This window comes from Dipteris shenzhenensis, chromosome 16, assembly GCF_047967505.1.
Source record: "Dipteris shenzhenensis isolate YYH24624 ecotype China chromosome 16, Dip_SZ_1.0, whole genome shotgun sequence".
NCBI classification, from domain to species: domain Eukaryota; kingdom Viridiplantae; phylum Streptophyta; class Polypodiopsida; order Gleicheniales; family Dipteridaceae; genus Dipteris; species Dipteris shenzhenensis.
The window spans coordinates 38353467-38374489 of NC_141611.1; the positions used below are offsets into that span (position 1 = coordinate 38353467).

Sequence of the window (21023 nt, forward strand, 5' to 3'; positions counted from 1 at the left end):
AATAGCCATAATCATAAAGGCACCAATATACAAAGAGAAATCTCTAAGCTAATGAAGAAGATGGGAGCTAGCAGCATTGTGATGATCATTTTGGAAGATGGCAGAGAGGTCAAGCCTAAGAGGGGGTCGACAACGTATGAGATTGCAGTGGCATGATGCCTATGATAGAGCATTGACGGTTGTCAGTACGTGTGGTCCGTTGTGGTCTCCTAGCTATGGCCCTGCGTCGAACAAGTGCCAATGTCTGTTTCTCTGAGAGAGAGGGAGAGTGCTTGTGTAGACGTTTAATCTAATTATCTCGTAACACCCAATGGAGAGGTCAAGTAGCAAGATGTATAGATACCCTCAAGTTTAATTTCCTCATGGTCCAGGCAAATGTTTCCGATATTCAGACAGTGGTAGAGGATCTCAGAGGTCGAGTTGAGCCCATTGTAGAGGAGCAGATTGCCACGATGCATTTTTAATAACCGCTCAACATACACTAGTTGACCAACTAAATACCACTCGGTGTATCACAACACCATGTAGTATTATTGGGAGGCCTCCAAGTGGGTGACTGTATTGAAATGAGAGCCTGCAAAGGCAATCGTTTCAGCTACCCTACTTGAGCAACAACAGAGAACTAGTAAGGTTCTCAACCTCAGGGTCACCAGGATGTCAGCCACTAGCTCCGTCGTGTCAGACCTTTGTGACCCCACCCTTGGGGTACCAGAGCATGGCATTGAGGGGGTGTGGCTGGTCAGATGGGACCTCACTATAGATCAGGCCCTAGTGATACATTTCAGAACACCCATGCTCGACTAGTGGCATTCTGCAAGGGCGTAGGTCTCCGAGGTCACTGATAGGTTCACATGGATGGGCATTTGTCACGGGCATCCAGAAATGTGGCATGCTGCAGTGCCATCAAATACCACCAGGCAGCCGATAGTGCAGGTAAAAACTGCACATTTGACTTTTTGGTCAAAAAGTCAATAGCCAGCAGTAGTTTTAGGGACCTGGATCAGGGCATCAGAGTCTGCAGCAGTCCAACAGTCTCTTCTAGGTCTCCTTCAGTTAGGCTTCAGTCCGGTTTAGTCCGATACAGTAGCAGATCATGGACTGCCCTTCAGCAGCCCTCCAGTTCTACAATGAGGGATCTCCCTTTTTATACTATTCTCTTTTCCCTTTTCCAGTGATGATTCTTCCCTCCATACAGTATTTATCCTTTCAATTGTATTCATCTCTATTGGGTTGACAGTTATTCAGTTATTGTTTCCCTCTTGGAGGCCATTTACATTCCTCCCTTCGAGTCTCACGCTCACTCAAGAGTTCCACATGTGTTTGAGTGCATATTTCATTTCAGTCCAGTTATTGTGAGCAGAGAGAGAGAGTGAGCTGGGCTATCTCCTTGTTTGGTATCAGAGCTTTAGATTTTCTTTCCTGAGATAGGGAGGGTCAGTTTAGGGACAGCCCCATTGTGTTATGGTACAAACAAATATCTTTGACAGGTTGATGCCTTTGTTTCCATCAGACCCCCATGATGATGCCACATCTGAGGTTCCTCCTACTCCTAATGGTCATTTACAGCCACATGTGCAGTCTGAAAATCAGCATCATTTATAGCGTGATATGCCTCAGATTGATCAGGATATTGTGCACATGGCCATTGACCAAGAGCGAGCTGAAATTCAGGAGCCCAAAAGGCTTCCCTGTTGACTCCTTGACAGTCTAAAAGACGGCAAACAAGATGCTCCTCTGCCAGTCTGTACTAGAGCAGCTGCCAGGAAAGAACATGCTAATTTGGTTGCTTTTGCATTGATTGCTACAGCATGCAATGAAGAGCCATTATGCCATAAGGATGCCTTTGAAAATGATTGTTGTTTGTAGGCCATGCAAGCTCAATTGGATTCCATCCATTAGAATAACACTTGGAAGTTGTGTGACTTGCCTCTTGGCAAGAATGCCATTTGGACTAATTGGATGTACAAGATTAAATGGAAATCAGTGGACCGTTACAAAGCCCGTCTTGTTGCTAAGGGCTATGCACAGCAACAAGGCATTGACTTTGAGGAGACTTTTGCCCCCACTTCAAGGATCGTTACTATTAAATTTGTTATTCCCTTTGCTACCCACTTTCATTGGGAGGTAAATCATATTAAGACAGCTTTTCTTCATGGGCACTTGCAAGTTAAGATATATACAATGATATGGTGGTGTAGGATAGACTAGGACTTAGTCTATTTTATGTGTTAGTACTTGGACTATATATACCAAGTACTTGTACTTCATTTGGTTGAACATGTCAATTGGAGTTCACTTCTGGTTCTCTTGCGTTCACAATCCACCTCCATTCTTGTTCCTACATGTGGTATCAGAGCTAGTCATCGAGTCTACTTGCTTCCCGCTCTCCCGCTCCTGTCCCATTTCTATTGCGGAGAACGAAGTTCCATTGATGGCTGGCTACTCCTTTGCTCATCTACAGTTCATGAGAGCTTGGGAGCTCAACTCCCTCAGCTCACTCTTGGCTGTACTCCTCCCGTATCTGCTCTTGGAGCTGCACCCATACAACCCGCCATCAGCACCGTACAATGCTATCCGTACACCTGTATCAGCTCAACATGTAGAGGTGTGAGGTCCTCATCCATAGAGATCGCTGGCTGATCTCGAAGGACTGACCTGCGTCGTAGAGCTGAAAGTCGCGCCTGAGTGTCATGAAATCGTATGATCAGGGGTTGCTCTCGGTTGGGATCCCTCCCCACCCGCCATGCCCTCTCTATCCTGTGCTAAGCCACACCCAGGGTAGCTGTCACGAACGCTAGTCTATGTCAACTTGTCTAGTACAGACACTCCAGCCAAGACCCCCGAACAGGAAGTTTTGCTTCAGCAGTACCAGGCCCATAAACATCCGACCTCGTGAGCTGTGGTAGGCACCTCCCACTCCACTATATCTTTCACCGTGGCTGGGTCCAGGAAAACACCTGTTAGAGTGATGATGTACCCCAAATAATGTACCTCGTCCAAGAAAAAACTGCTCTCTTGACATTGATGTGCAACTGAGCTAAAGAACCTATTGAACATGCTTCACATGCTGTGCGAGATCTTTGAAAAAATCAGAATGTCATCTTAGAACACAAAGACATTCTTACTGATTAAAGGTTTGAAGACTTAGAGCATCATACGATTGAGGGGCAGCCACACATCAAGAGCCAGTTACCTTCAAGGGGACACCAGTGGAGATTTTTGCATCCTATATGTACAAGCCCAATCTTCATGACAAGATCAGCCATGCAGGTCCGTTTGAGGAAATGGTATGCTGCCCTTGCCAGACTTAATTGTCAGTGCTTTCACTCCCATTTCCAAGACCTAGAACCAAGTCTCTTCTTTTTGACTCGCTTGTACATCATTTGGTATGTATGGCAGTCTCTTTTGGGGGACAGATTTATCTAAGATAGACTAATCCCACGTAGAGAGACTACATGTCCTACTTCTTTCTCTCTGATGAGCGATTAGTTAGTAAATTTTGTGGCTACCCCATCTACAACTTAATGTAGCCTTTTAAGTGGTCACATATCTTCATAGAGACTGGGACTTTGTCACCACGACTTCTGGATGACACAGGTTATCGTGGCTGCCCTTGACCTCATCTATTGCACATGAGGCAGAGGGGGATGTTGATATGCTCAGGCACGCAGATGGTTTGCAGGCTTGAAACTCCATATGGACAGAGTATCACCGTTTTAGTATAGCCTTGAGGCTCCATCCACTCTACTTAGCTATTATGAGGTGAGCTAGGTCATCAGAGAGGATCTACTCTCAGCTCCACACATATAGGACTTGGCTAGCACCTCACGAGCTTTGGTTAGAAATCCACTTCTATAGAGATCACTGCCTGTGGATCTCAGAGGAAGGTTTTATTCAACCACTGGACTATAGTCAGATCCATCTTCTACATGCACTGAGGATCTCAGTTGGGCAGTTCCGAGTATCTTCTACATGCACTAAGGATCTCGGTTGGGCAGTTTGGTTTATCTTCTCATCGGCTACATATTGAGATAGGACGGGTGGAGGGCACTCCACGTGAGAGACAGATCTACACTTTATGTAAAATGCAGGAGATTGAGATAGAGGAGCACTTTGCATTTAGATGCCCTATGTACTATGAGATCCGTGATGGCACCATTGTCTATTCAAGAGCAGGCTTGGCCCACTTAGAGATCTCTTGGTCCATCCTGATGAGCGACACGTGGTGATTTTTCTCCTCGAGATCCAACAATATAGAGATTGGCTCATGCAAGTGTACAACAGGAGGGCCCATCAGATGCCAACTAGAGGATGTTCACAGACTTTTTTTCCAGTGACCCAAGCCGAGGGGAGCAAGCGAGAGAGACATAGTAGAGACCTAGAGAGCATGATTTGACAGATTCAACATCGCATGGACTCTCACATGAGGACCACAGATACTTCTCTACTCTTTGACTTGGGGAGACAGATCACTGGAGTGATGGTAACGCTTGTCAGACGACAAACTACCTCCTGAGTTTACAAAGGAGGAGGGAAAGACCCAGATGGACTGCTCAGCTGAGCACCAGGAGTGTTCCATTACGGATTTCCTCCTTGACTGCCATCCCTCACCAGATCTACTGCCATTGACCTCACCAGATCTACTGCCATTGACAGTTGAGATCATCTCGTCTATCCTCAATAGACTGGTGTTCTATGCAGGTCCTGTCACTTGGATGAATAGCTGATCAGATGGCCGATGCCAGGGATATCCCCTGCTTGTCCTTTGCATTTGGGTGTTCCCCCACAGCAGCAACAGCGCAGTGTATTTATCTTCTCATCTTAGACATCAGCCCTTGTCCGTGGGTGCCCGCTTTTAGTGGCCTCACCCCTAAGCTTTTATTTTATCTGGCTTTTTTAGTCTCATAGATCCTTCGGTCTTTTGAAGGCGTAAATAAACTCTCTTTTTCTCCTCTTTCATGGGTGGAGTAGTCGAGGCTGGAGTGAAGGAGTCGAGTAGGAATGGCACAGGAGGGCAAGATGAGGACTACTGTACATCCATCTTAATTCTCCCACCCTTGCTGAGAGTTCCCTTCCCTTTTTCAAGAGCCATGTACTGGGAAAACACCTCAAACTGCAACCCATGTACATTTCACTAAGGCCTTTGTATTCAAATCAAAAGGACAAGTAGCCTGGCAAAAGGTCATCATGTTGCAACTACCTTGTTTTCCTATTCTTATATGTGCATCAAAATTAGTTTTAAACAAGACAGTTGTGGATCCAAGAGGCTCAACAAAAAGTGTACTTTTCTATTTGCAAATAATTCTCTATCAGTATCATGTCATTCTGTTACTTTGCTTTGTTGATTGCCCTGCACTTTTATTTGGGCAGTTTTTTATGTACTATTTTAAAATTGATAATTCTTTGTGTGGTTGATGTATTTCATTATAATAAATTTATCCTGTTACAGGATGAGATCAACTGGAATGAGGGTTTGATCAAGCTGTACATTGGAAGAGAGGTAACTCTCTTTTCAAACTATGTATTAGTGTTAAGGTTTTTGCTTGCTATTACCCATAAATGTATTTTGGATTATCTGACAGTTTTTAAATCATGCCTTTCCCGTTTCCACCTTAAAACGGTTGAGTTCAATGTGTTAAACAGCATTGAACGATGTTGTGGCAAGCATGTTCCTCATGCAATGAAAATGGAAATATTGAAGGAAGAAATGCAAATGCAAGTAAATTAGTATATAGCTGATTTATATCACTGAATCTAAAATGTGGATTAAAATTCAAAACAAGCTTTTGATACTCCTAAACCACTGCAAGCCTGAAATAGGATCTCAACATAATAACTGAAATTTAATTCTCATCATTATTGCGAAAATGACCACAATGGCCAAGGGGTTCCTAAACTATGGGCATCTCATCAATTGCTAACTGTGACACTCCTCTAATGAAATGTTTCTTTTCATCTTTCAAACCCAGAACGCTCTGAATTTTACGAGCTTTTCTTTCCCTGATATGTTGTGGAAATGGTCTATAGGACAAAAAGACACTTTAGCAGACAATATTTAATAAGTTATCATCATCTTTGGAAGAATTTTCTTTAGATTCTTAGACGTACTCATCATATTTTACTGTTGCTCACTCAGAGAGCCTTAATATGATATGTTTATGCAAAACTCAGTATATTTGGGATTTTGAAGGCTACATGGTACCTTGCTATATGGTCCCCTGGCTTGGGTTTCGCGGTAAAAAGGCCACATAAAGCTCATTTTGACTATTTTGTATTTGCAAGTTTGCAAGATCAATAAAGAGTGTCTCTCTTCTCGAATGTCTATTCTGCTTGGGCCCTCTCATGTGTTTCTAATTACAAAAGTTCCAACATTAGTTGTCAACCCTTAACTTCATACTAGATAGCATTCTGGCATTTTGTATTGGAGCCACCTTGGTATGCACCAGTTCGCATGCAAGATAAGGCTTAAGTTGGCCTCCGAGGTACACACATTCTAAGTCAGTCTTGCCAGTCATTTATTGCTTTATGACATGATATGGCAGGTTTGCAGCCAATTGCAACTGATTTGTAAGACATTTCAAAATTTGGTGCATTAAGACTGCTGGACAGTCACACTCATATCAAGGAAACGTTATCTGTTGCTGGTATGGCTGCATGCAAGATCATTTCTTCTACCCTTAGCCAACTGGCAGAATCGGCTCCCCAAACAACATGCATAGGTTCTATTACGCAGATGGTCAGATGACAGATTGGCCCATTGACGGGAGTCTTTCTCCTCTATGATGGTTTGGTTTTGACAGTCTTGTGTGTACTCTTTGACGGAGACACCGCGTTGTATTTTTCTTTATTTACATTCTCATCAGCCTTGGTATGGATGCCAGCTTTAGTGGCCCCATCCCTTAGCTCCTTGTATCTAGTTTTGCTTCAGTTTTATAGACCGTTCGGCCTTTCGAAGATGTTAATAAAGTTTCTTTCTTTCTTTCTTGTATCACGAAATGAGATATGATAGCCACCTCACCTCACCTCACCTCTATCACCTTTATCATTGATGTATATCCTTTGGAAGCTACCCACAACAAAAGCCTTCTTCACCTCATACATTCCTTTAGGATTGACTGCAGACGATCGCCCTTCATTAAATAGCAATATCACCATTGTTGAAGCTCGGATCTTCACTCTGCATGAGCCGAAGCACCTTCATCATTCTTGCATAGCCGTGAGAGTACTGTATTGTGGATCTCCCTCAGTTGCTTCAGTGGATCCTTCGACTTGATATCTAGATCATCCTTAGGTTTCATATGGAAATTATTCAGCTCATGCCTCAGTTGAGCTTTAAAATTTTTAGTCTTGCTTCCAAAAATGCATGTCAAGCTTTTCCCAGATCTGAACAACTGTCTCTGTGAATTCCACTTAATGCATGTGTTTGCCCATACCGTTGCCAGTCACTCCTAGAGTCCTTTTGTTTCATCTTGTAGGCTCATAGACACCACCTCCCTAGGCGGGTGTCACTGGGGCCCTATCTAAGACCAATCTATGTCCCGTCCTGTAAGTTCCTAGACCTGTGGGTGATTTCAAAGATCTGTGGGCCACCAGTCGAGACTCCTTTGAAACGTATAATTAAGGACTGGTCTCCGGTGAGGTCACGTCCTATGCGCCATGCCCTCTCAACACCATGCTTCAATACCCCTAGGGTAGGGTCACCAAGGTAGTAGCATGTAAGATAGCAGAGTATTTTGTGGAGTCCTATGGACTCTGATGTTGAGAACCTCTTTGCTGCTACAAGGCAGCTAAAATTGGTTGCCTTTGTAGGCTCACGTTTCACTACATACACCCACTTGGAAGCCTCCTCAATAGCCAACTACATCGTGGTGATCCACTTCTCTATAGTGGGGCTTTTCCCGGGGCTCAAATCTAGTCAGCATCAGAGGTCCAGAGGCCTCTGGCGTAGATTGTGAGGAAGTCATGCCTGAGGGTATCTATCTGACTTTGCTACTCTACCTCTTAAGCCCTGCATCTCCGTGAGGAGCTTGTGCGAGAGATTCGGCAAGGTAACCCCCAGGGTGGGGGCCACAAAGGTAGTAGCATCTAAGACAGCAGAGCTAGTGCATGGAATCCCATGGCTTCTAATTTTGAGAGCCTCTGTGCTGCTGCTCAAGTAAGGCGGTAAAATGGTTGCCTTTGTCGACTCATGTTTCACAACATCTACCCGACTACATCGTGGTGATTCTCTCCTTTGTAGTGGGGCTGCTCCCTGGGGTCACAGCTGCTCAGAACTGGAGGTCCTCTACCACCTTTCGGATATCAGAGGCCTCTGGTTAGACTGTGAGGAAGTCACGCATGAGGGTATCTACTTGTCTCTTCTTCTTCATATCTCGAACCCGCATGTGGTGCATCTCCGTGAGGAGCTTTGGCAAGAGATCCGGGGAGGCCATGGGCTGTTGTGGTGGGTATGCGTATAACATGGAGATGGAGGAAAATTGATGAGCTGAAGAAAAACCAGCCAAGTATAGTACGGCATGGGCATCTGAGGGGGATGAGACCATTGTGTGAGTGTGAGAGATGACAAGAGTCCAAGACTCAGGTGAGCCCGGGGAAACCGCCATTGGAGGGGCCCATGGGCTAGGGGAGTTTCGAGGAGGGGGTGAGTTGAGGTAGAGCCGTTGCGGTATGTGTCAGTGCTATCCACCTGATTCCTGCTGCTGCGAGTCGTCCTCATGTTCAGTTGGGTTTCTTGGGCCATGTGGGATGGTCTAAGTCAGAGGGATAAAGTCTCCACTTATCCAATGTTCTAGTGTCTCAGCTCACCATCTTGTGGATGAAGCAGGTGCCAGGCAGCAGGAAGGGGTGAGCAGGCTGTTTTCCAGGTGAATGGAGAGCTGCGTGTGAAGAGTGCTAACGGTCTAGAACAGTCCAAATTGTTTTTGTTTTTGTTTTGTTTTGTTTTTTCTTTGGGGGGGGGGGGTGTGCGTAGGCAAGGAGGGAGGAACATTGCTGAGAATCAGGGTGGGGAGGGGGGGCTCAGGCAGGGCAGGAGGTGTTAGGCGAGGAGCAGGTAGGCAGGGCAGGGAGCAAGGAAGTAGGGCAGGGAAGAAGGAGACAGAGTGAGGGATCAAGGAGGCAGAGAGAATCCTTCCAAGAACTTGGTCTTTCTGAGTGCACCATCAATACTGCATAATATTAATTGAGCATTGGGACGAGCATTGCATGATACATGATAGGACACTGCTGTTAGAAATGACCCAACAGAGGGTATGCACAGCGGAAGACTAATAGAATAGCCTAGGAGCTCACATAGTGTGGTGTGGTGTGGGCTGTGGAATCACAAACTTCTTTACTTAATGTGCATAGAATAGATGTGCAGACTATGTCGAAATCTTTTCTTGGATCTAGTGGCTCTTGCTCCACCAGGTCTGGTTCCGCTTCGGCACACCATTGTGGTACACAGGTCCATCCCTGGTACCACCTCCTGGCACCACCACCTTTAGTCACGTTCCCTGCTTCGAACTCGAGCAATCTAGCCGCCACAATCTTCCAGTTGTCCCCCTCATAATGAGTGAACAACCTGGAGTCTTCCAAGCCCCATGCTTTGAGGGTCTGTTTCAACCCATCCTTCCTTTGGCAAGGTCTGCAACAAATGAATATCCCCAGATAACCTGGATCATGAACTCTCACTGAACTCTCAAGCTGGTACTCTTCCGGCTTTAGTACATCTCGTCCATCACCTTCCAGCAATCTACGCCCGAGATTTGAAGTAGCATCCACACTTCCCCTTCTGTCTTCGAAGAAGGCCAATTCCTTCCAATCTCGCATTACCTGAGACAGTTAAAGAGTTGATTCTCTCCACAGCATGCTATAAAGGCTCAAATTAAGAACATCAATTACATACCAGATCGTCGTACTTCTTGTGTGCTTGCTCTAAAAGCAAACCATGCACCTCATCGAGGCACATACCAATAGCTTGTGTAATCCTGTACTCCTCTTCTGAAGTACAACATCCATCTGAACATGAAACCCCAGGGTACTCCATCGAATCCACCCTCGTGTCAGTATTAACAGCCACGCACCTGGAAGATACCAAGCACTCCATGCTGTCCTTCACCTTCACAAAGGCATCTGACTCCTCATTGATGAAAGAAAAGTGGTAGGGAACCTAGTGAAAAGCCTATGCAACTGAAGAGAGGACGGGTGTGAAGCAACTCTTTTTCATTCCATGGTAATGTTTACCAGTTCAGCATGCATGGTCATGCCTCAGACAACAAGGAGTAACATTCATGAAAGCAAAAGGAGAGAAAAAAACAACCAGCAAATCACCATAATTCAATTAGCTTTTTAGATGAGGTCGGGATGCCCTATGGGATCAGACTAGTAATATGGGCTCCAATAGAAATAGAGCAAATGCACAACGCCCAAAGCATGTACCCGGACCACAATGACTTGAGATGATACCCTCAATAGGCCACAAACAAGCACAAAGACACCAGGAAGACTCTCAATCGAGATGGCACAAGTGACACGATGAACAAGACATAGTCAAAAGGGAACAATGCACATCTGTGGTACCACAAGCGATAGGAATGAGTCACAACTCTTGCAGATCAGCCAAGATCGTCCAGACTTCAGTCATACAAGTCTTCACCCTTCCTTTGTAGGCCATCTTTTGGTGGTTCTAGTGATCCCCTATAGGCCATGGTTTGTGCCTTGTAGGCATAAGTGTAGGCACTTATAGTGTTAGTGCCTTCTATGCCACATAGGACACTTAGTCCTATGTGACACCTAGGACACTTAGTCCTAGGCCTAGGTACAAGTACTTTGTAGTTGTGTTTTTCAACCTTATCTAAGTTTGACGTGACTTCTCTTTTGACTCGTCTTGTACCTGCACTCTCTCTCTCTCTTTGACTCGTACCTTCAGTGGTATCAGAGCGGGTATTGCTCTAGCTTTTCAGCTCTCCTCAGCCCCGAGTCCTCCATTGCTCATTGGAGAGTTTTCTGCCCTGTTGGTCGACACATTCCCAGATCTGGTTCGAGGCCCTTCAGCGCTATCTGCTCCGTCGTACCTTCCGTGTCGTACGTACCTTCAATCGTACAAACCTTCAGTTGTACGTACATTCAGTTCGTACCTGCACATCGAGGGTCGCCATACTGAAATCGTCATACGTCGTATTGAAGTCGTGCATCGCAGTACACTTCGCCGTACCTTCAGTGGGTCGCCGTACGCCGTAATCGTACTCTGCGCCGTACCTTGCACTCTTCCGTACGGTCATACCTACAGTGGTACCAACCTACAGATCAGCCGTACCAACTTCCCGTATATACGTACCTTCAGTGAGTACATACGTACATACGTACAGATCAGCCGTACTAGCTTCCCATACATATGTACCTTCAGTGGTATGTGTTTTAGCATTGGCTGGAATCAGGTCCTTGGTCTCACTGCAGTCATCTACAGACATTTGCAGATTTGGGGCTTTTGCAGGACATTGGAAAATTTGGGGTTTCCATTTCCTTTTACCTCCTTTAATTGCAATTTCTTGCAAGAAATTGGAGTTTTGGGATTTGTTCTGCAATTTCTTGTTTAGATTGGAGTACATTGGGTCAGATTGCAGGACATTCAGTTACATTTGCAGGACATTGAGTCAGATTTGCATACATTGGGTCACACTTGCAAAATTTCAGCAAAATTTGGGGCTTTTCTGAATTTGCCCTCTTTTTGGCCTATTTGCCCTCAATAAATTTGGGGCTTTTGCCAAATTTGCTGTTTTTGCAGTGAACATTGCCTGTCACAGTCACATTTGGGTCAGATCTGCATTTGCCCTTTGATTTGGGTCAGAAATTTGCAGATATTTGCTGTCATTTTTGGGACGCCAGCTTTTTACAGTGATAGCCTTGAGGCTTTGTTTTTAGGTCTTTTACAGGTTATCACAGTTGCTATGGCTGGGAACAATCAAGATTTATTTGGAGTTCTTCGTGAAGATGATAAGTTGGATGGCACCAACTATCCGATGTGGTCTTATCTCATGAAACATATTCTTGTTGCAAAGCATTTGTGGAGTATTGTTTCTGGGGCTGATCTGAGGCCAGCCAATGCTACAGTGGTTGGTTCTACTGCTGCACCTTCTGCAGGTGGTACTCCTCCTGATGCCTCTTCCTCTAGCACTCCTGTTGCTGCTCTTCCAACTCAAGAATAGTCAAGATGGGATGCAAGAGATGCAAATGCACATTCATACATTGCTTTATCATGCAAGAGAATCATTACTCCACACATCTGGTCTTGCAAGATAGCAAAGGATGCTTGGGATAAATTGGCTTCTCTATATCAGATTCGCAATGAAGCTCGTGTTGCATATTTGAGAAGGCAATTAGAGGAAGTGAATATGAATGAAGGTGAGTCAATGGATGCATACTTGACAAAGGTCAAGGACCTCATGGAACAGCTTGCCAACATTGATGAGGTGGTGCCAAATTCACAGCTTGTCAGTACTACATTGAATGGACTACCAGATACATATCAAGGGTTTGCTACAACCCTTCGATTAGTGGCCATGGGTAATCCAGACCACTATTCTTTTGATCAGCTAGTTCCTTTGCTTTTGCAGGAAGAGCAAAGTAGAGCTAACAGACAAGCCATTATTCCTGATCATGCATTTGCTTCACAGTAGACAGGAAGAGGCAAGGCTTCCAAGCCTATGGGCAAGCCAAAATCTGCGCACAGCAGCTGCAATTCCTCTACGCATAGCAGCTGCAATTCCTCCCATGCATCTAAAAATACAGCAGATAAGGGAAAGAAGAAAAGATGCAACTATTGTCGCAAGCCTGGACATGACATTTCAGAATGCAGGAAGCGCATTGCTTCGGAGAAAAAGAAAGCAGGATTGACAGTTAATGCCTCACATGCCATTGAATCCCATGAGCCAGCAGATGCTTCACATGCACATGCTCTTCAGGATGATTGGGCATGGGCTGTCCATTGCTCATTTGATCCCTCCAAAGCTGATGCACTTTTTATTGCTAATGATGCTCAGTCCTGGTACTTTGATAGTGGTGCTTCCAAGCATGTCACATCTTGCAGACAGTTGTTTCATTCTCTAGCTGATGCACCTCGAGGGGGGACTGTTACATGTGCCAATAATGCTTCATATGCTGTAAAAGGAGTTGGAGATGTGCAGCTCACATCCATTTCCAGTCATCCTGTCACTCTGACAAATGTTCTTTTTGTGCCTGGCATTGAAGTCAACTTGATTTCAATTTCAGCAATTGCTACTTCAGGTTTCAGAGTAATTTTTGATGGCTACAGATGCCTAGTATATGATCTTCGTGATGACAATGCCATAGTTCTCACTGGCACTTTGCAAAAAGGGCTTTATCACCTTGATCATCATTCAGCTGCACTTTCTACTGAAGCATTGGCTATTTCAGATTCACAGCTTGTTGAAACTCATCTTTGGCATGAGAGAATGGGCCATCTCAATTATAGAGCTCTTGCAAAGCTACATTCACAGCAGATTGCAAATGATGTACCTCAGACTCACACAGTTTCTAAACATGTGTGTGAGGGTTGTCTTTTGGGTAAGATGCATGGATTTTCTTTTCAAAAGATTTGTCTAAAATTCTCACAAAGGAAATTGCAGCTAGTACACAGTGATGTCTGTGGCCCAATGAGGACAAATGCCATTGGAGGATACAAGTATTTCATGACTCTCATTGATGATTTCACAAGGTACTGCTGGGTATATCCTTTAAAGGCCAAATCTGAAGTTTTCTTATGCTTTCAGAGATGGTTGAATATGGTTGAGAATGAATCAGGATGCAAGCTTGTCACCCTTAACACAGATAGGGGGGGTGAGTATATGTCAAAGGAGTTTGATGCATTTCTATCCTCACGGGGCATTATTCACTCATGCACTACTCCTTACACTCCTCAGCAGAATCCTGTTTCTGAAAGGAAAAAGAGGTCCATAATGGAGATGGCCAGATGCATGCTTAAGGCCAAGTCTTTGCCCAATAAATTTTGGCTTGATGCAATAATGTGTGCCAACTATGTGCTGAATAGATCACCTACACGGGCATTAAAGACTATTACACCTTATGAAGCATGGAAAGGCAGGAAGCCTTCACTTTCACACATGAAAGTTTTTGGGTCTCTTGCATATGTTCATGTACCATCTCAGCTGAGACATAAGCTTGATGACAAGGCAATCAAATGCATATTCATTGGTTACAACCAAGAGAGCAGAGGGTATCGGTTATATCAACCAAATACTGGGAAGATTATTGTTAGTAGAGATGTGATCTTTGCTGAACATTCAGCTTCTCCTCTTGTGGACTGCAAAGCAAAGCCAGATATTGACATGTTTGATGCCTTTGATCTTGGTTACCTCTACCATCATCAGAAGAGGATTTTGAGCAGCAACATGAGCCTCCTGCAGGCCCTCCACTAAGCAATAATCAGCCACCACCTCATGCTGATTTGCAGGTTTCTCTTCCGGCACAAAATGATCCCACTACTCATGATGCAGTCATTGAAGAAAGAGCTGTCAATAGACAGCAAAGGCAAGTTCCCAGATGGCTTCTTGACACATTGAGGGACAGCAAACAAGATCAGCCTTTTGCTGCCCGGACAAGATCAGGGAATAGACAACATGGTCACTTTCTTGAGTTTGCACTCCTTGCTACAGCTTGCAATGAAGAGCCTTTGTGCCATAAAGATGCTTTTGATAGCAAAGAGTGGATGGATGCAATGAAAGCTGAGTTACAATCTATTGCCAAAAATGACACTTGGGAATTAGTAGATCTCCCACCTGGCAAGCATGCCATTGGAACGCGGTGGGTCTACAAATTAAAAAGGAAATCTGATGGCAGCATAGATCGATACAAAGCCCGTCTTGTTGCAAAAGGGTATGCCCAACAACAAGGCATTGACTTTGAGGAGACATTTGCTCCCACATCCAGGATTACTACCATTTGATATGTCATTGCCATTGCAGCCCATCATCATTGGCAAGTGCACCAACTTGACATCAAGACTGCCTTTCTTCATGGGGATCTGCAGGAAGAAGTCTATGTCACACAACCTCCTGGCTTTGAGGTTGTTAATTCTGAAAATAAGGTATGCCGGCTTAGAAAAGCCCTTTATGGTTTGAAGCAGGCACCCAAGGCATGGTATGCCAAAATTCATGCACACTTACTATCCCTTGGTTTTCAGAATAGTCCCACAGAACCCACTCTTTATTTCCGTGGGAGTGGATCTGATTTTTTAGTGCTGATTTTATATGTGGATGATATGCTTATCACGGGCCCAGATACTCAGCAAATTGCAACTTTCAAGGCTGATTTGCAGCAGATTTTTGACATGTCAGACATGGGACAGCTCCATCATTATTTGGGCATTCAGTTTGCTCATGTTGAGGGGGGTATCATGATGTCTCAGTCCAAGTATATTGGACAGCTCCTTGATCGTTTTCAGTTTGAGGATTGCAAGCCAATCTCTACTCCAGTGGACCTTGGCTTCAAATTCTCAGCTCATGATGGGAGCCCACCATGTGATATCACTCTTTATCAGCAGGCTGTTGGATGCCTTATTTATTTATGTCACACCAGACCTGACTTGCAGTATGCAGTATCTCAGCTTAGCAGATTCATGCACATGCCCAGTTCATAGCATTGGCAGGCAGTGAAGAGAGTCTTCAGATATCTCAGAGGCACTCAGGATTTAGCCCTCTTCTATGGTGATTAGGGTTTACTTACCATGCATGCTTACACGGAGAGTGACTGGGCAGGATGTTCCGACACCAGAGTGTCACATACTAGCAATTGTTTTTTGCTTGGCAATTCATGTATTTCTTGGCTCAGCAAGAAGCAACCGACAGTTGCCACGTCTAGCTGTGAGGCTGAGTACAGGGCAGCCTTCACCGCTACAGTAGAGTGTGTTTGGCTTCGACAGCTACTTACAGATCTTGGTACTTGCCAGACATCCTTCACTATTGTCTACACTGACAGCCAGAGTGCTTTGGCCATTGCGCGTAACCCCGTGTTTCATGCGCGTACCAAGCATATTGAAGTTTACTATCATTATGTTCGGGAGCGGTTGTCAGCAGGAGACATAGAGTTGTCCTACTTCCCACAGAGGACAACATCGCAGATATGTTTACAAAGGCACTTTCTCGTCCCAAGTTCGAAGTCTTCCGACAGGCTTTACACTTGGTTCCCTTTGTTCATGATCTAACATTCCTTGTACATTCATAGGTGGCTATATCCTTTTGGATGAACATGTGCCACCATGACCAGGAACTACCAGGTATTCTGAGACGTTTCCAGAGTACTTCAGCCCATCCCATGGAGGGGGGTTTGTAGGCCATCTTTTGGTGGTTCTAGTGATGCCCTATAGGCCATGGTATGGGCCTTGTAGGCATAAGTGTAGGCACTTATAGTGTTAGTGCCTTCTATGCCACATAGGACACTTAGTCCTATGTGACACCTAGGACACTTAGTCCTAGGCCTAGGTACAAGTACTTTGTACTTGTGTTTTTCAACCTTATCTAAGTTTGACGTGACTTCTCTTTTGACTCGTCTTGTACCTGCACTCTCTCTCTCTCTTTGACTCGTATCTTCATCCTTGTCCACACGCATGGGCAGCTTCCCTATCAGTGTTGTCTTCACGTACACAGCAACCTCTCCTCAGTGTATGAGCAGTCTCCTGCACATTCCTTTTGGCTCTTCTCCTCAAATTCTCGTTCACCTCAAGAACAAGCGATCAACAGCTCTTCAAATTCCAACGACAGAATTCTAGGGAAGGGGGGGGTCAGCTTCATACGTGCGTCTCAAGCAAGCCAAGCCCTCTCTCACAATCAGCACAGAAGGCAGCGTAGATCACCAGCGACGTGCAATTAGCGCACACCTCCTTCTCTTCTCAAAAAACCAGAGTCGTCACCTTCTCTCCTACTTTCTTGAAAGCCTCTCTCCCCCTCTATAATCATAACGTCAACTCCTTTTTGGAATTCCCTTCATGCTACCCACGTAATGAGCCAAGTCCCCACATATTGCAGCATTGGCTCCACGTAAAATCGTAGCTTCCTCATGCAAGCCACCTCTCTACTTGAAATTTCCACGTCATTGCCTCCTTTACCACTCTTCTACCTTGCCTCAAAAACCATTGCACCAAGAGACCATTGCTCACACAATTGGGGTCACATTTCACTAGCACACAACCATCCTTCAAAACAAGGTATTTTGATGCATGCCCACACATTTACCACATTGGATGTAACACAGATATTGACATGACAACATTCCATGCACAAAAGACCATTTACCACATGTATAAAAACGCAAAAAACTTTTACATTTGACATTCAACTACCGACCCTGTCACACATGGGTACATTCCTCTGGAGTGCATCCATATTACGTTTTCATCACTTCCCATAGGGAGTTCCTACAAACATTTGATTCATAGTGTTGGGGATAAAGGCATAATGTGCTATCCCTTGTATAAGTGGTACTTATAATGCCACGTCATCACCTTATCTATTCTTTGTATAAAAGGCAATAAGGGAAGTCACATCGTAGACTTTTGCTTCCCACAAAAAACGTGTGTTCTCTCTTTTGCTATCTTACCTATCTCAATCTCCCTCTTGCTTCCGCTCCTTGCTCCCATCAATTGGTATCAGAGTCTCCCTACCCACCAGCTTCTCCTCGTTCCCTAGCCTCCCCTCGCACTGTGTGACCTTTCCATCGCAGGAAGTCACTTGTTCTTTCTGCCCATGCAGTCCAGCCACACTCCCTCGCTGCCCCCAGCTGTTTCGTGGAGTTTCATCGCGGGAATCACTTCTATTCTCGTGCTCCTAGCTGGAGACATCTTTTGGGTGAGTGTACTTGCTGTTTTTTAACAGTTTCGACTGGTTTTTTGGGCTGTAGCAAGTGAAATACTTTCCAGTTGGAGCTTTTGGTATTGCTACACCTCCTACAGCAGGGCGACATCATTTGGATCACATTTGGTCAGATTTGGTGCTGTTTATGCTGGGCTGTCATTTTCAGCCACACAGGAGCTAAATTTCGTTTGTCATTTTGGGGGTTTTCCTCCAGTTTTTTGCACTAAATCTGGTCGCCTACACCTGTAGAGGAATCCTGCCAAGTTTGGTTGGATTTTGACTTCCCGTTGCAAAGTTATTGCCGATTTTCAGTTTCCAGCCACAGGACAAGTTGCCGATCTGCTGAAAGGGGATATTCTACTACTGTTTCGACACCACAAAACTGGTCGCCTACCTCTAGAGACACTGTCTGCCAAGTTTGGTTGAATTTCACCTTCGTGGTGCTGAGTTATCATCACTTTTAGGGTTCAGCCTGTCAGAAAGTGACACGTGGCAGTGGATAAGGCACAGAAATTTGGGGCTTTTGCAATTTTATGCATTGGAAGGCTTGCTCTTGCACATTGAAGCAAGAAATTTTCAGTCTGGGACACATTGGAAGAGGGAATCTCAAAGAATTCAGAATATTCCTTGAGCTTGATGGCAAAGGTTATGCATTTGTGAAGTAGTGCTTGGAGCACTTGGATGCATTGACATTGTTGCAAAAGTGGTACTGATTTCCTTTATGCTTGGATTGTGCACATTTGTGGTAGTCAAAGTTTGACTTTTGATCTCAAAAATTGGGGCTTTTGGTGCACAAGTGCTCAGCAATTCTTTGTGACACTGGAATAGTGTCTTGGATGCCAATTTTGGATGCCTTTGCGTTGAGAAAAACAAGAATATTGTTTGCTGCAGATTTATGACTGTTTTTACTGTCATTTTGGGACAGTTTCTCTGAGTTTTGGATGCCTCTATCTCTATCACAATTTGGGACAGAATTTTGAGTGAGTTACACTCAGTTTTGCAGGCATATTTCACTCAGTTTTGGAGTCATATTGGTGCAGGAAATTAATTACAGTTTTGGTACTGTTTATGCATTCAAGGTTGGAATATATATTGGCTGCAAGTTCTCTTCAGTAGAGGACAGATTTTATAAGCTCTTTTAATTTCCTTAGCTGTTTTTATTTGCTGAGATATGGCTTCAAGTGGGAGTGAAGGTGGTTCACTTCTTAACATCAAGAAGTTGGAAGGAGCACACAATTTTGCCATTTGGCAAAAGCAGTGCTATAATGTGCTTCTTCAAAAGCATCAAGCCCGTCCTATCAAGGAAAAGGGAGTGAAGCCGGCAAATATATCAAATGATGATTGGGAAAGTGTTGATGAATTGGCACGTTCTACAATCATGCTTTCTATTTCAGATGTGCTTCTATTTAATCTTGAAAATGAGAACACTGCATGGGATATGTGGAAAAGGTTGGAAGATTTGTATGCTCAAAAAAGTGCAGCAAGCAAGGTTTATTGGCTCAAGAAGCTCATGGATCTTAGGATGAAGGAGGGCACAATTATGAGTGTGCGTGCACCTCAATGAGTTCAACTTTGTCATCAAGCAGTTGGCAAATCAGAAATTCAACATTGATGATGAGTTTAAAGCGACATTCTTGCTTTGCACTCTTCCTGAGAGTTGGGATATTTTCAGAATAGCTTTGAGCAATTCAAATCCTACTCTTATTTATGCAGATGTTGAGAGTCAGCTTCTCATGGAAGAGATGAACAAGAAGAACAATTCTTCAAGTAATTCTTCCCCTGCTCTTAACACAAGAGGAAGACCTCAGAATAGAGGCAATGACAACCAAAGGAACAGATCCCGCAGTAAGTCACGTCCTAAGAAGGATATTGAATGTTTTCACTGTGGCAAAAAGGGGCACATGAAGAAAGATTGCTTTAAGCTAAAAAGGGAGCAGAAAAAGAGCAACAACAACAATCAGGATGCTAAATATGATAAAGGCAAGCAACAAGTAGAGAGTAGTAATAGTGGTGTGAAGAATGAAGAGGTAAATGCAGTCACTCATGAGAGTGAGGATGACATTTTGTTTGTTTCATCACTTGATGCACATGCTTTGGTCACAGAAGAAGACGGTGACATGACCACTTGGATCATTGATTGAGGTGCTTCCTTTCATGTGACACCACACAGGGTGGTTTTGCTCATATAATGGTGGTTTACATGGTGTTGTGCATCTTGGAAACAATTATGCATGCTCTATTGCAGGGATTGGAGATGTGAAACTTGCATTTTCTGATGGCACACATTTTATACTTCATGATGTTAGGCATGTGTCAAAGCTGAAAAAGAACTTGGTTAGTACTGGTCAATTGGATGATCAAGGCTACTATACTGTGTTTGGTAATAGTAGGTGGAAGATAACCAAGGGAGCCAGAGTCATTGCAAAGGGGTGCAAGTGTGATACTTTGTATACTTTGCATGTTTCTGATGTAAAGAATCGTGTGGTTGCCATAACTGAGGTGCCAAAGGTTTCATTGTGGCATGGTCGGTTAGGACACATGAGTGTTAAAGGAATGCAAGTACTATCTAAATTGGGTTATTTACCGTCCCTGAAATTTTCAGAATTTAAGCATTGTGAGCATTGCATTTTTGGTAAGCATTCACAATCACCACATAAAGTGACATTGCAACAAAGATTGACACCCTTAGATTTGGTACATAGTGATTGATGTATGTCAAATGCCTCAATTGTCTATGGGTGGTCATGAATACTTTGTTACATTTATAGATGATGCCACAAGGAAAGTATGGGTCTATCTCATCAAGAGGAAGGATGAAGTTTTTGGTGCATTTCAGAAGTTTGTTTCCTTGGTTGAAAATCAAATAGGTAAGAAGTTGAAATGATTACGCTCTGATAATGGAGGAGAATATGTCTCCAAAATATTTCAGGAATTTTGTGACATGAAAGGGATAAAAAGGGAACTCACAAGCCCTCATAATCCTCCATATCATGGAGTTGCAGAGCGAACAAATCGGACTATTCAAGATAGAGTCCGTAGTATGTTGTCTCATGCTGCCTTACCCCGTGGTTTTTGGGCAGAGGCTATTCAAACAGCCATTCATGTCATCAACAGGTCATCGAATAATCGGTTGGATGATAAAGTACCCGATGAACAATG

General features: G+C 44.2%; 1 protein-coding gene across 3 annotated transcripts in view; it reads left to right on the forward strand.

Annotated features, from left to right (window-relative positions):
* LOC147892924 (Protein prenylyltransferase superfamily protein) overlaps nt 1-21023 on the forward strand; it is a 133856-nt gene that overhangs the window by 88093 nt on the left and 24740 nt on the right. For all 3 annotated transcript variants that reach the window (XM_087387124.1, XM_087387122.1, XM_087387123.1), the window contains exon 8: nt 5450-5500. In XM_087387124.1, the coding sequence (XP_087243250.1) occupies nt 5450-5500 (51 nt within the window). The remainder of the gene's footprint in view (nt 1-5449; nt 5501-21023) is intronic.